At 39.7% G+C, this 16,464-nt stretch overlaps 1 protein-coding gene across 1 annotated transcript; it reads left to right on the forward strand.

Annotated features, from left to right (window-relative positions):
* The first annotated feature begins 9,444 nt into the window (after nt 1–9,444).
* Nucleotides 9,445–12,742, forward strand: LOC131681910 (zinc finger protein 431-like). The gene is made up of 4 exons (XM_058963006.1): nt 9,445–9,612; nt 9,681–9,740; nt 9,798–11,130; nt 11,217–12,742. The coding sequence occupies exons 1-4, from the start codon at nt 9,523–9,525 to the stop codon at nt 11,981–11,983; spliced, it is 2,250 nt and encodes a 749-aa protein (XP_058818989.1). The 5' UTR covers nt 9,445–9,522; the 3' UTR covers nt 11,984–12,742.
* Nucleotides 12,743–16,464: the final 3,722 nt, after the last annotated feature.

A 16,464-nucleotide genomic window follows, 5' to 3' on the forward strand; every position in this document is an offset into this window, starting at 1 on the left:
TCAGCTGGGTAACGATGATGAGAGCTTGCCTTCGGTTTGCGTGTGCGCCAGCTGATCGAAATTGAAGGATAATTTAATCTGTGCCACCGGGGTGAAAATAAGCGATTTTGCACACTATCTGCGGGTGTCAATTTGGGGGGTCAAAATAATTATCTGGTACGATGTTCACTTCGGCGTGAACATTCTCCCCGCCTTGAATTATTAAGAAAATTCAACAAGTTGTCGCTTAGGCCACCGAGATGGGCCGAACCAATCGTGAACCGGAGATGGGTATACTAGGTGGACTCGTCGACGGAGATCGCGCAAAAATTACTGTGCGGTCCAGTCTACTACCGGAGTGGTGATCCCGTGACGTCATAAACGTTCGTGGTGATGGTTAGTGATTTTATACCGATATTCTGTCGGGATGATGCTCATAGACGGTGTAGTCCGATATTCTGTCGGATTGGTGATTCGAGCTTCGTTGATACGGCGATGTGTGCATGAGTGATAAAACGGTCCGAAATTCTGTCCGGATGGATGTGCGTACAGACCATAGTGCGGTTAACGATCACGATGAAAAACTGAAAGAATAGAAAATCTGTACGCAAACATCGTTGCTGCTGAGCGAAAAAATTGTACTTAACTATTGTCAAGTCACAGCCGGGGGGTTCCGAGAACCCGCCCGGCGAGGCTTGTGCTCTTTACAGATGCTTCAGGAACTACTCGATTCCCCCGAGCTTGGGCCAGGATCTCGTCTGGCGACTCTATACCCTGAGTGAGGGCCGGGATCTCGTCCGGCGGGTGTGTTTGCTGCTATGGCTTCGTTGATGGTGGTGACAAAACCGCTTCGTCGTATCTTACTGCGTGTAGTGATGCGATGTGATCAACTTTGTGGTGCAATCCGTACATCCGTGGACGGATTACACGCAAAAAGATGGACTCCTCCGGTCCAACCACAAGGAGTGCGTTGAGGAACAGAATCCCACGGAAAGTTGATCCAGTATCGGGTGAGCTGACGGATGACGTGAAGAATTTGGCGAATGTCACCTTCCGGTTGCATGATTTCTGGCGAATACGCGATCATAAATCCACCAAATCGCCCTTTGGTGGGACCAGAAAACACCAACGGTGAAATATGAAGCACTTGGTTGCTTCCCAGGTCGGAAAGTGACTCGACATCCGTGTGTGGTTGTGTGTGTGAGAATCGTCCTTCGGTCGTCTTTGACGGGAAAAGTGAAGCCAATTGCTTCCAGGAAGTACGAATCGTGCGTATATGTGGGTTGACGTTGTGCGCATTTTGGCCACCAGAGATCCTTAATGTGCCTAGTGTGTGTGTACGGGGTACGATACAGCTCTAATGCCGGTAGAGCAAATCTAGTGCAGGCTTATGTAGGGAAATACGATCACGCGCCGTTTCGATTGTCTGTTGGCGACACATACGAAGAACGGCGTTCTGTGCTGCACTAGATGAAGCGGCCGTCGGTTGGCCGCGAATTGATGACGTGGGATTTGGCATCTGATGCCACAATATGGCTGGTTTCGAGTGTGAATCGGGCTGGTAGTCTTCGTCGTAGGGTGCTCACTAATATGTGATGACGTAAATGGCTCACAACGGTGCTCGTCCCGAAGAATCGCAGCGAAAGCGGGACGTGTTGTGGCCACGAATCGGTCCTGCTTGGACCTACTGTTACAGCGCGGTCGGTGTGTAACTTTCGCGAATTGTGTTTCCTCGTCAACGGCAAGAAAAAAGACTACCAGACGCACCGATTTATTCACACACTTGAATGGAACTGCACTCACCCATTTCCGTCGATGATGCGATGGAAAACGCGTCCTACAGCTGGCAGATTTGTTGCATAGCTCTCCAGCTGGCCGCCGATTCTCCAAATCAGCAGCGAAAGTAATCTCGATCCGCGTCTTTGCAGTATTGGAAAATGGGTGCAGTCTCCATTGCATTTTCTCCCACAGACCGGGTAGATCGCAATGGCGCTCGCGAAAACAAAAGCACGATCGTTGCGCGCGTTTTGCAGCGGACCGCTTGGCTTGCGGTAAATGGAGCGCCATCCTGCGGACTTGAGAGTCTATCCGGCTCGAAGGACCATGTTTACGCCGGGATCTGGCCGATACTCAAGCCCGGGAACCAGTGAAACACGACACACAGAGCGGATGAACAGCACCCAAACAGGGAAACTAAACTAACTCGGCTGGCCCCGCACAGGCCAGCAAAAGGGCGTTCTTTTCCGCCTTCTGCAATCACTTTTAGCCCGCGCAACACTAAAAGTCTATGTTCTAGAACAAGCAACATTTATTTACACTATTTACAACATTATTATATTCAAATTTCACTGCTTCGAAACTATTTCTAATTCCCGGTCTGTGGGGAAGCGGTGTGCAACGTATGCACGGCGAGCGCGACGCACAGTCAGTTGTACTGGACTGTCTTGATCGGCGATAAACTTAGTACTGCCGTACTGCCCTGCTGCTCCCACAGGACATGAGACGGCTGAAGAGAAAGATGACCCAGCCGTGTGCGATCAACTGCTCTCGGTGCTGCTACGGCGACGAATTTGCATGGAAACCGTCGGATTGCAAAAAGCATTGTTCATCTCCAGTGGCAATTGGCAGCAATCAGCTGGGTAACGATGATGAGAGCTTGCCTTCGGTTTGCGTGTGCGCCAGCTGATCGAAATTGAAGGATAATTTAATCTGTGCCACCGGGGTGAAAATAAGCGATTTTGCACACTATCTGCGGGTGTCAATTTGGGGGGTCAAAATAATTATCTGGTACGATGTTCACTTCGGCGTGAACACAGAAAAATCGTTCTGAAAACCTACCATTTGCATAACCTAAGGCTATTTAATGGCATACTTTTGTGAAATCTCGTCAGAAAACAAAACTACTTGCTTGTTCGCCGAGCATTATGCCCCGTTGTTGCGGTGCATTCTACCCCGTTGTTGTAGTGCATTATGCCCCGTTGTTGTGGTGCATTTTGCCCTGCTTATTTTTCAAAATGTGATTTTTAATGATTTTAAAGAATTGAATTATTTTCATGTTTTTGAATACATTGCAAAGCGTTATGATTTTGATTACAGAGGAAAATGTTGGATAAACGATATCATTAATTAAATTCTCCCAATTTATATTCTATCGCTTAGTTATGATCATATTACCTTAGGGGGTGCGTTTTACCCCATCTTCCCCTACCCGGCTTTCCAAAATCAATCCAGATATACTCGCCAGCATATTCTCCAAGCATTCTCTACAATGTTATTGACAAGTATTCCAGCAAACGAAAAGAACATAGCTAATTATAAGTTTTATGTGACATGTAACTAGTTTGTAACAATCAGGACAATAAATGTTTTACAAAAAAAAGAAATATGACCAAAAACATGTAATCTTTTATTAACACCAAAACGGCTTATTTTAGGTCAATAGTCTCTTCGGAGAATTTAATGGAGGCAATATGCCCTTTCTTTTGGTATTGTGTTTTTGCTGATTAATCTCCCTATGAGTGAGATATTTTCACAAATTTTCTTGGAAGTGATTATATCGAAATGATGTCTTCAGCAAATTTGTAGCTCTTACTGTTGCGATTAACTTTACTAAAGACTTTAAATATCTATTTTGAATACTTTAAAAGTTATGGCTTGTTGTTTGTTGATTACTCTTTGTCGCCTATTTATTGTTCAATATAGTAATAATCCATTGAAATAAGCCAAACATTATTTCGATAAAACGAACTTTGTATTTCATTTTTCTATCTAGAACCGCTAGAAATAATCACCGAACACTTCCAAGTTGTCTGGAAGGAACTTGATAACTTATCAGTGCAAAAATGTTCATTTGTGCGAACTTCTGACTGCAATTTTTCTAGCTTATAACCATCGGATCGATCTGAAACATATCGGAAAATGAAAAGCGAAATAAATAACTCCAAGCAACGGCGTAGCCAAGAGAAGGTTTTGGGGTTTAACACCATACAACCCCCCCCCCCCCGCATCACCCAAAAAATATTGGATTGAAGTTGATAATTTATTGATGCTGACTGATTTAATTCAATATTACAATAGCAATTATCTGATCCGTAGATTGATAACCTGTTGTTGTAAACATCATTAGGACTTTTGGTAAATTGTCGGAATGGGGTCCTGATATGTTACTGATCTATTGGTCTTGATTTCACAGTTGTCTAATCGTCGCTGTTGTGCTATCTTATGACAAACGCCATTTTGGGGTAAACTGAGTTAGATATGCCACATTACTTGTTTGAAAAATCTCTACAAAGTGGCGTTTTCAGAATTTAGAAATTCTACTTGGTTACTTAGATATAGCTAGAAACATGATGAGAAATTGTAAGTTTTTTGCTTCAAATCACTATATCTAGGGATTGGCTCAAGTTATATTGAAGTTTTAAACGGTTTTATGTGTGAAAATGTCTGAGGAACACAATGGCATAAACATTTTCGAAAGAAAATTATACAAGTTGTGAGAAAAACACAGTTTTAGTTTTGAACTGGAAATAAAATATATTTGGCAACACTGTAATCAAGAATAACAATTTTTTCTAGATTCCCTGACTCATTTCCTTTAAAATGTATTTCACCGAATGTTTATAGACCATATGAACCCAAAGATATGAATAAAAGTTAAAAAGTGATGATTTTTTTCTATGGAAAATTTTCCATGCACGATTATGACACGTCATACAAATGTTGTCATCAATACACGCCTATGACACGTGTGAGTGCGACTTTTGTTTACATTCATAGTAAAAACTCGCAATATAGTCAACCGATCTTCGTAATGTTTGAGAGATTAATGCAGAATAGATAGAAGCATCAATTGTCTTCTTTGGATTGTTTATACCATTTATAAGTTTCAAGGTATTCAATCCCAAACTTTAAAAATCGTTTTTCTCGAAATGTGCTAAATGGCGCTTGTCATAAGATAGCACAACAGCGACGTAATAGCATCAATATCAAATTCCTGCCTGAAAACATTCCAATAGAAAATTCCAGAGTTCTGTAATCAATCATAATCCTCAGATTTCTTTTCAAATTGAGCTCGCTTTTGTAGAGATGTACTGTAATAAGGGTCTTTATTTAATAGGAAGCGAAATTAAAATTGATTTAATGTCTATGAAACATAGAACTGCTCACCAAAAAAATGCATAACTTTCAACATTTACTAAAAATGTTTTTGCCTTTCTTATTCACTCTAAAATTCGTCAATCTAATCCCGAACCGGAATGCCGAGTGTCATATGCCAATCAACTCAGTTCGTCGAGATCGGAAAATGTCTGTGTGTGTATGTATGTGTGTATGTGGAAAAAAATGTGACCTCTGCTTCTTAGAGATGGCTGGACCGATTTGCACAAAGTTAGTCTCAAATGAAAGATAAACCTTTTCAACCGTCGGCTGCTATTAAATTTTTTATTGATTGGACTTCCGGTTCCGGAGTTACGAGTTGAAGAGTGCAATCACACAGCAAATTTCCATATAAACTGAAATGAAAAATTTTCAAAATCAAATTTGTATTTTTGATGCCAAATGACTTTAAAATGCATGAAACATTGAGATTTGATGAAAAAAATAATGTTTGACAAAAATTGACTTTTTTGGACTTTGGTACATTTTTGCCTTTCGCATATAGAAAGGTTATGCAATCACTCTAAAAATCGTCAATCATACCGGCCCGGAGGGAGTATGCAGTGAGGGGTTGCTACTTTAAAATTAAAACTAGTTTAACATTTCTTAACAAGTTGAAAATTTTCGGCAGGACCCGGACCTCCCGGATCTTATTATGTGATACTGAAACATCGCTTGAAACCAGCGGCAGTCAAGCGATGTTTCAGTATCACATAGTATCTCAAGATCGTGGCTGTCGATCCATTGTACGTATGTGCAAATCGTACTGAACATGTAATATTCATTTCCACCATTGTATTGAACATAACCAGCCATGGAATCGTAGTCTGGACAAATGAGAAAAGCACAATTGCACCACTAGGTGGATTAAAACAGGTTTTTATTTTGGGAATGCGTCGAGTTGAGACGAAAACGTAATATGATTAATAACCAGGATAACACTTTCCGAATGTAGAGAGAAATTTATGAAAAATGACGATTTCCATTCGACTCTAGCAGGTCCTGATCGATTTTGATGAGCATTTGATTTTTGTTGTATGACCAATTATATGTATAGGTCAAATGTTCAAAAACAGTAATTTAAGGTCAAGATAGCATCATTTTGAAACCGCCAATTTCGGATGTTTAGTATCTTCGATGAGTTTTACAAACGTTAAACAGCGCATCATTTGATAAAATAATTTTGACGGTATATTGTCCAAGAAGTATTTATGGTGAATTTTCTCAGGTTAATATTCATGACTACAATAAAGTCTCAACAAATTCGCTAAAGACACGAACTCTGTTACTATTTTCTGAAAAATTAATTCTGCATAATTTTAAAACTTCAAAAATTACGGTTTCGGAATTATGCCGTTTGGACAGTAAGATCGATTTTCACCACACCCTCATCAAACCGAATTTCTGGCTACGCCGCTGACTTCAAGTAAGTAGAAACAAAGTCTTTCTACACTCGTTCACAAGAAACATCTTCGAATGCTGAATATCTATTATAATACATTGAAACTCCAATTTTATCAGCCAAATATAAACATATGTTTGATGGGCTCTAGCAGACGAACAAGACTGAATTCGAGTAAATACTTTCTTGAGCATGTTTTACTTATCATGAAGATGGAAATATGCAAAAATAAAAAGTTCATCATAATCAGAAATAGTTATCAGACTACATCAAGGGACGGGAAGAATATTTTAACAGCTTCAGTTTATTATAAAGAAAAAAATTGCCCGATTTAGTCAATGTCCCCATTTTGTCAGCCTAAAATACACCATGAGACTGATAAAAATGGGTCTTAATTGTATGTATTATTCACTGTGTTTCACATTAATAGGTACATTTCATTTTTGGGGATTTTTTATTGCATCGATCTACAACAATTTTTAGGTTTAGGTTTAGTTTTCAAGGGGTTATTTTAGAGACTTCTTCCAAAATTTGGCGAACCTATTCCAATTCGTATACCAATTAATTGGTATACTTAAGGGTTTATATGTTGCAGATAGAGAAAATACTGAAATTTTCAGCTTTTTTCCTACACAATATTACGAAAGCTTATTAAACAATTTTTCCTAATAAGTTTGTGAAAATTATAAACTATTTGAAATTTTTTAATAGTTTTATTTATTGTTTAACCGTGACTTTTTAATAAATAGTGACCATCGCTAAACAACGTAGTCTATTTTTCATGGCTTGCAGTGAGCACGATCTCTCGAATTGCTGAACTGAAAATTATGGAATAGAAATTAATTTTTAGTATTTTTTACAGACCCGCTGGTGCCCTAAGACGATTTCGCTAGATTTTCAGAGCACTGTGCACCCAGTTCATTAACGCAAGTCACGGAAGGTTATCGAAAAGATTCGTGAAAATGAAAATTTCAGTAATGATGATGATTTTCCCAAACAGTTCGTTTCCGAGAGGTTTTTATTTGTTCTTTGGCATTAGGATTAGCGATAATAATTCAAATCAAGGATACTACTGGGAAGTCACCTTTAGAAAAAGTCGATGTCGAAGTAAAATTTGGAACTATGCACTTCAGAGATAGCGTGATATCAGGAGCTGCGATTTCATTTCAACGCTTTTTTGTGAAAAGGGCGATACTTACAAATGTAAACATAGGGCTTTTTTCAAACATGCGAATGAGGGCTTTGAAACGCAACAAAATTAACCTAAAAATTTTGATTCTACGATATTGCTTTCTTAAACTACAGCAAAAAATACAACGGGCGAAACTGTATTTTTGTTTGTTTATTTAAAGTTTCGCCCTCCACGCTCCATGCAAACAAACAGGGCGATACTTTTTTTGCTAGCAGTTTAGAGGCGAAACTGTTATTTTTGTATTTTTTTTAGGATTATCAAGCTGATACCAGCTGTAAATAGTAACAATGATCGCTATTGAAAAAACCCGGACGAAATCGGTGGTGTAAAACGGTAGTTATTGTAAAAAAACGTGAGGGCGATACTTCAATGCTGATAGGTGGGACCGAAAAAGTAAACAATCGCCAAAGGGGCTATACTATCATTTTGTCAATTTCAATAGCAAAAACAAATTTTAATTTAATAATTTCAAATACTTTATGAAGTTTTGGGTTTCGATCACTGAATCATGCAATCTAGGATGTAAAAAACACAATAGTTCTTAAATAGGAAATAAAACCAAGTTTGGAAATATTCACTGTTGATTGTCTTTGAATGGTACCACTGCTAGTATCGTTTTTTTCAAGAAAAAGCGTTGATTCCTTAGTTCTCAGTCGCGTTGGAAATTTGAGTAAAGTATAAACTTCAAATCGATTCAAAAAAATCGATTTTTTTGGCTCAGTACAATATATAACCCCTTTAGGAAAATTCAGTTTTCCCACCACAATGCATTGATTGAGGATTTTAGATATTTTATTAACAGAGCATTAGCAATAATTCGTTTGTATGTCTATTTTATGGGCTATTTGTTCGCATTCTCATGGATTTGGTTTGAGATTTCTAGCACTGGTGTTGTCCTATGCTGATTTGAGCGAGTCCTCCCACTATCCCATGTAGTGTGTGTTATCAACAACATCGCGAAGCATCAAGTTCTAAATGTTCTCAATCGATATAATATCCGAAGAGAGTGATTAGAGTTGTAAGAAATGTCTCATCACACTGTTAGGTGGATTAAAAACGTTTTTATTTATATCAACAACTAACACACTTTGTTGTTAATAATACACATTTTCTTTAAATTCACAGTACTTTTTTCTGCGTGAACACTTAAATGTGATGACAGTCGATCATATCATAGGGTGGCTCACTTAAATTTTATGTGTAATTTTATTAAAGGGAAATGGGGAAGTTCTTGAATTCTCAGTGTGGATTGACACTTGTCGTTTTCGCTTGAAGAGAAACTGAGTTAGTTTCTAACCCCAAGTGCAGTCAAAATGTATGAACTGACAGCGGTTGGGGTTAGAACCTGACTCAGTTTCGGCACAGTATAGAGAACAGTTGCGCAAAGAGTGAAATCAAAAAAGCCTACCTATCGAGCACAATTGGTATCCATCTCTGATACCTCTGTAGCAAAGCTGGATTCTAATTTTGCTCAATAGGTAGACTTTTTTCGGTTTCACTTTTTGCACACTCTTTGCGTACCTTTATACTAAGGCCTTTGAGTTTCGGGTTCAAGCAAAAACGCCATTAGAATTCATGTGTCAAATCTCTTTGAAAAAAGGTGTAGATTATTTGCGGTGTACCTTTTTCGCGATACTAATACAGCCAAACCCCCTTCATCTGCCAGATCTTTTCATTCGTCATTGGAGCAAATCAGGAATTTATTTACAGCGGTTTGTTTACGTTTGGTTCACAATCTCTTAGTTCAATATCTGTATGAGAAAAATTAAATGTTTTTTTTTTAACTCGTTTAAACATGGATAATGTGGAAAATATTTGCCGTATTTGTTTGACTGGAGGAACGACGGGTGTGGATTGCTTGCTGATTAGTATTTTTCGACTGGATGTATGATTTTCAGAGTGTGGTTTAATCATCTGTATACTAATTTTCGTGCGTTTTTCATATTTCCACAGGAGTCTCCGGATCACGATTTTTCAATAGTCACTGCAATGCAAGTAATTTGTGATTTAGAGGTATAAACAATCAGTTATTCAATGTGAAATACATATGATCGTTTTGTTTCTTTACAGGTATCAGAAGATGACAACTTTCCGAAACAAATTTGTATGGTGTGCTATTCGCGACTCGTAGACGCGTACGGGTTGCGCGATCTATCCCAAAAATCTATGGAAACTCTCTCCGCTATAATGAACAAAGCGACCATGAACGAAATGTGCAATGCAGAGCAAGACGAGGAAAACATATATGATGTCGAGTATCTGGAAGAAGAGCAAGAAACGATTGCTCCAGAGCTTGTAGATTTGAAATTCGAGCGCCAAGATGACTTAGAGATTTCTGTTGAACAACGAGCTGTCGAAAACGTGGCAATGGCTAGCGATGAAATAATTTATTCCTGTTGCGGATGTTCAAAATCATATGGGACTGAAATTGAGCTGAGGAAACATTCAATTCAAGTACACCGCTCCAAAACAAAAGTAGAAGCATCAGTTAATAAAAACCATTGTAACATATGCTTCAAGCTGTTCCGGAGCGTTTACAAACTGAAGGCTCATAGGAATGGTAAAAATAGCTTACAACCACTGAAAAAATGTGAATTTTGTGGATGCAATTTTTACTCTTCAAGTGGTCTATCCAACCATTGCAAATTATTCCATACTGAGCAGTTATTTAAATGCTGTGGGTGTACGTTTAGTTCGTTAGATAAACGCAAATTTCTGCAGCACTCGGATAGTCACCAAATGAAAAAAGATTCGGGCGAGCAATTGAAACGCTATGAATGTTCGGTTTGCTATGAACGTTTCGAAACATTGTCTGAAAAAAGAACTCATCAGCGATTTCCATATCGTAAGCGAAGAGCAAAAGAGTCGGAGGAAGAGATAACCATGACGGTGCTGAGATGCTGCGGATGCCCAAAGGTTTTCAAAACAATCCCGGAACTACGGAGCCACCAAAATGAGCTGCACTTTCCACAGAGAGTACAGAGCTCTAACGAGGAGTTATCAATCGAGTGTGGTGGATGCTACAAGTTATTTAAAAACACCGCTCTCCTCAATAAGCACCTTCGTCGAGCGGCGGACAAGAAACTGTACGCATGTAGTAAGTGTACCGTTGCTCGTCGCTCTTTGAAAGATTTGATCGAGCATGAGGCCACTCACAAAGGGGGAGGAGCTTTTGTCTGCTGTGGCTGCCGCAGAGGCTTCGAGACACAAGATGCTTTGGAGCACCACTCGTTGGAAGAGCATTCTAAAAGGCCGAAAATTTACCATAATGACGAATCCGATACCATAAGGCCTTTCGAGTGTAAAATTTGCTATCGAAAATACAAATCAGCCAGAGATCTCCGCGGCCATCAGCGGTTTGTGTATTACGATAAGATTCACACTTGCGATACATGTGGCAAAGGTAATAAAATTGATATGAGATATTTTTTTCTAAACAACTATTCCGATTTGCTAATATTTCACACAAATCTTTATATTTTTCGACAGGATTCTCTCAGGAAAGTAGCCTATCCGTGCACATGGCAAGACACAAAAAGGAGGCCAAGTTTCCATGCCCTATTTGTGGCAAGAAGTATAAACACGAAATCATTGTACGTAATTGTATTACACGTCATGAGCGGCCGAAGGAGCACAAGTGCAAAATATGTAACGTCATCTTTCCGGCCGCATCAAATCTCTATTCCCATATGGTTTCTCACTCAGCAGATCGACGCTACAAATGTGACGTTTGTGGACAGATGTTCAAACGAAGCTTCCATCTCCGAAAACATAAAATCACTCATACAAGTGAAAAGAATTATCCTTGTGAACAGTGTTCCGCCCGGTTCTGCTCCACTACAGAGCTGTACAAACATCAAATTCGCCATACTGGAATTTATCCGTATGAATGCAGCATTTGCAGCAAGAAAGTAACAACACGCCAGGTGTACATAAAACACTATGAGAGCCACATTGATGAAAAAGACAAGATATTCACTTGTGACGTTTGTCCGACACAATTCAGTCAAGAACATTTCTTATCCAATCACATTAAGTACACGCACCGGATCGAACCACAGGATAAGCACTGGAATGATAAATTTAATCGTCAAGGACCGAGCAGAATGAAGGGAGGTCCGCGGATGGCTGGACTAAAGTTAAGTGATTCTATTGACACCAGTAGGTGTGAGGCGAAGATCGCGGAAACGGACAATGGTGATCCTCTCTTGCTCTTGGAGAGAGTGGACGAGGAAGTTGTACTGACGAACGAGTGAACATTGAGAAATGTGTATGTTGTAATAAAGGAAATCATTTAGTTTTGCTATTTTAAAAAGTGATTCTATTTTTAAAGAAAATAACTAAAACAAGCGTAAAGAAGGTAGTTTATAGGGTAGACGAGCCTATTCAACTCATTAGGCAGGATGTCACACTACTTCGTTGATAACGCGACTTAGAGTGACTGGATTGTGCTTAAATAGGTATCATCGTTTTTGCTTCGTTCCTAAGAAGCAGCACAGTAAAAAATTTTGCCTAGAAAATGTAAAATGCTCGCGTTTGAGCGAAGTGAAAAATCGAGTACAACGTTCATCCTACCATTTGAGCTAATGCGGTGAATAGAGATAGCAGACACTGCTCTAACTAATATATTCAAATGTGTGGGATGAATAGAGGAGCTATGATGAATTAGGGCACAGTAACCCTAATGGTAGTTTTATGATATAGATAAGAAAAATTGTAGGAATACTCAGTATTTTGATGTTCCGCAAAAACTATTTTCATGTATCGTGTTCTTTTGCGTGATAATTGTAAAAATCTAATTAGTTTATTTTGACGCATGCTGAAATTTTGCAGCGTGAAATTTGTCGTAACAATTTCAAAAAATTGCTATAAACTTGAGCTTTGTGAAATTGTTTATAAAAAGTGATGTACCGCTGGGAAAAAATCCATCTCCCCGTGCTTTTATCTTTGGTTTTGACCGAATTTGTCCCAAATCATTAAATGATTTAATCAATAAACGTTTCACCCAACCAGAACATGTCTTTTTTTTTCGTTTTTCGAATTTATTTATTAAGTCTTGCTTGCACGGTTAAATAAAACAACCTGCAGAATAAGTTCTTTTAACTTACTTTTGAGTTGTGCGTCGCTTTCGCACTTATTAGTGTTGTCAAAAACAAAAAGAGAGATTCGACTCAGTCGAGGTCTTCCGTGGAGGAAGGTACTTTTGAGTTGTTTGGGGTGAACTCAAAATTAGGTAAATTCAACTTAAATTTGAGTATAAAAAACCTATCAATGAGTTGTAATTTTTGCCGTGGTTATATGGAAACTACCTTCAACGCGGTTTACCTAATTTTAAGTTCCCCCACGATACCACGAGATTGAGTCAAAGGAACTCAATTTTAGGTAGTTTTTCGTTTCCGTGTGTGTTATGGGTGAATGGAGAACAGTGAGCCTAGTTATGTACGGTATGCAAACTGGGCTCGAAGGACTATACAAAGCATCTTTGGATCACATACATTTAGAGCAGCTTCAGATGTTGCAGCTTGTTCTCAGCCCCTATTCGGCAGATTTCACGGCACCACCCGCTTTACGGCTTGTTGTGGCTAAACTAGCGTCGGAGGGGGTCAATGAAGATTTTTGCATTGGCATCGGCAGACAGTCTTTGTTGATTACAAGATTAGGGAATACGTCGTAGTATTAGAAAAAGCACGTTCTATGTGCCACGTGCGGGTAAAGTAGGAACATAGATATGGGGGCAGAATTCAAAATCTGAACCAGTGTCGTCGATGCCAAGGCCTTATGCACGACCCCAAAACACCTTCCCCCAGTCAGGTCACTCATTTTAGAGCCATCCGTATAGAATGATATTGAACCTTGAAGTAGTATGGGGTCCCCTACATCCCATATCTGACAATCCATTATGTGGACCTCATATGAGATATCCAATTCAGTTTTTTGTCTAGGACAACACCGAGGTGTTTCGCATATTCTGCGTAATTGATTGTAGTTCCACTGAGCGTTGGAACCAACTTATTTTTTTCCTATTGGAAAACGGTACAAAGACCGTTTTTGCAGAGTTCACGTTGAGTCCCTCTTTGAAACACCATGTCATGATGAAGTTCAGGGCTAATTGATACCGATCGCTTAGTACAGATTCATATTTTCCCCTCACAATTAGGACAATGTCATCTGCATATCCATCAACAGCCTCGAAACCCATTTCAGTCAGATCGTTGAGACGATCGTCCACCACTAGGGACCAGAGCAGGGCACGCCTCGCTGGGGACAGCCTCTATTGACTGTTATAGTTGCTTTCGTGTCTCCCAACGTTGCTGTGATTTCTCGACTCTTGATCATTGCAAGAATCCAGTCCTATATCGATTTTTCCACTCCTCTTTTTGCCAGGGCCTTGTGAATTGATATGTAGGACGTATTATCAAAAGCACCCTCGCATTGAGAAAAGCGCAAATTGCTACTTCCTTGAAATCGAGGGTTTTCTCAATAAGTGTCACTAAGGTATGGAACTTGTTTAGCGGAACTTTCGATAAGTGCTCCGTTCGAATATAGTGGTCCAGCAGTTTTTTCATCAGTTTTAGAAGTGTTGATGTCGAACTAATAGGTCTAAAGACCTTGGGTTGCGTCAAGTCTTTTTCACCTGTTTTTAGAATAAATATTACCCTAACTTCTCTCCAGATTATAGGTGTGTGCCCAAACATAAGACTGGATCTCAGGATGCTTAGTAGATCCGGAAGAATCATGTCTGCCGATTTTGTAGAAATATTGGAAGAATATTATCAGGGCCGGGTGTTTTTTAGGGTTCGAAGGTGTTGAGAGCCTATTTAATTAGAGATGATGTGAAAATCCGACAGGCCAGTTTCTGTGATGCCTCACAAGTCCTGTTAGGACGGAGTCCATCACAATCCTAATCTGTCGAATTCTCGTCTTTCGCAGCCGACCCAGGAAAGTGGGTGTTCATTAGAACATCCAATGTTTCACTGTTGCCAATTGTGAGAGAACCATCGCCTTTTTTCACTTGCCCTAGGCCATTTGTGTGATCCTTTGATAAGGCTTTTTTGAAGACGTCCTGCCTCTGGAAATTTTCCGATATTCTCGCAAAACTCGCGCATTAATAGTTTCTTAGCCTTTCTCAACTCAGTATTGTATTTGGTAAGAGGGGTTCTGTAGTTTGACCAGTTACCAGTAATCTTCGCTTTATTGAATAGGCGCCTAGCTTCTTTCCCAAGTGTTACCAGATTTTCGTTCCACCAAGGAACATCACGTCATACAACTGGCGGTTATGATCCTCTTTTGTAGGTCGTTTATCGCATTATCCAGATCTGCCGGAGATTGGATCTTACTCTCCGTTTTTTTTCGACTATTCCAGGTTTGAGATTTGTTTTGCCTATTTCCTTTTGTTTTTGCATTGTGAGCTTTTTGGCTTCTATGGCGAACATTATATGTCTGTGATCCGACATACTAGGTTCGTCAGAAACGTACCAACTCTTTATCTTTTCCGTTATTTGAGGGCTGCATAATGTGAGTTTCGTAGAAAGTAAGTAACAACTGCTATTTAGTGCACGAAGGTTCAACTTCGAAGCTGTTCTTTATTTTTCTGCCTGTCTTAAAAGTAACGTATGCTAATCGAGTTTACTTAACTAGATGGGCGGTGCCTAGCCCAGATAGAACCAACCAGTCACGTTACGTGTTGATTCAACCTACGTCACTGATGGCGAAGGTTGACGAAAAGCGTTACGAAGTAGCTTGGCTATTTTTGTTGCCGGTAAGTGTGACCCTCGGAAGCTGTGTGTTTTAATACGCGCGCATTCTGGGTTGCAACGCTTATTAAGGGGCCCTTACACGCGCAATAAAAGTGTCATTACTAAGTAGTGTCATTACTAGAATTGTATGGGAATTCCGTCATTACTCACCTTACACGATCATTAAAAGTGACATTACTGCTCAGTAATGACATTACTAGCGCCTCGTGTAAGGGGCCCTTTACTGAGTCAACTGAAGGTGTGTATTTGAGTCAGCCTTGGGGCTGACCAAACATTGAAATGTAAAATTTTTGTATCTCGGGTGTGTTCTAGATTTAGGATGGACTTTAGCGATAAGTGTGGTTTATGATTGGTAATGAAATACTGTGGGAATTATTAGGGATATTAGAGGTATTATATTATATAAGGTCCAGTACTTCGCTTCTGCGGTCATAAATGTAGGTACTCCCTTGTTACATATATTGACATCATCACCTCTGGTATTTATATCCGCGTTACCCCATATGGTGTGATGTGCATAGACATCACATCCAATGATAAAGGGCTTGTTTATGCTTCTGCAGTACTTTATGAGGGCATCGATTCCAGAAGCTGGTGCTGTATCCGCCTCGCCAGAGAAGTAGGCAGATGCGATCACAATCTCCAGCTTTCCCATAGCCGTCGGGGCTTCCACTGTTATTGCAACGACGTCTCTTTGAATGAATCCAGCAATTGGCGAGAATTTTACGGCTCTGTTTGTCAAAACTTGGAGTTGGCTGGTCGTTACAATATACTATCTTGTGAGCTGAGGAATTTAAGCCAAAAATTTTGCGCTTATTTGCCCACGGCTCCTGTAGAAGAGCGATGTTTAGTCGCTCTTTGGTAAACCTCCGGACAAGGACGCTTGTGGCACCTTTTGCATGGTGGAGGCTCACTTGAATACAGCGAATGTTGCTCATTTTTTCGGTGTTTCTTTGCCGTCGACTTTTGGGGCCAATGCT

The sequence above is a fragment of the Topomyia yanbarensis genome, chromosome 2 (assembly GCF_030247195.1).
Source record: "Topomyia yanbarensis strain Yona2022 chromosome 2, ASM3024719v1, whole genome shotgun sequence".
Taxonomy (NCBI): domain Eukaryota; kingdom Metazoa; phylum Arthropoda; class Insecta; order Diptera; family Culicidae; genus Topomyia; species Topomyia yanbarensis.

What these genes read in the sequence shown, in the direction of transcription:
- LOC131681910 (XM_058963006.1), top strand. Translation starts at nt 9,523, where the DNA reads ATGGATAATGTGGAAAATATTTGCCGTATTTGTTTGACTGGAGGAACG. An exon ending in TTAGTATTTTTCGACTGGAT is followed by an intron (nt 9,613 to 9,680) that starts GTATGATTTTCA and finishes ATATTTCCACAG; the next exon opens with GAGTCTCCGGATCACGATTT. An exon ending in AAGTAATTTGTGATTTAGAG is followed by an intron (nt 9,741 to 9,797) that starts GTATAAACAATC and finishes GTTTCTTTACAG; the next exon opens with GTATCAGAAGATGACAACTT.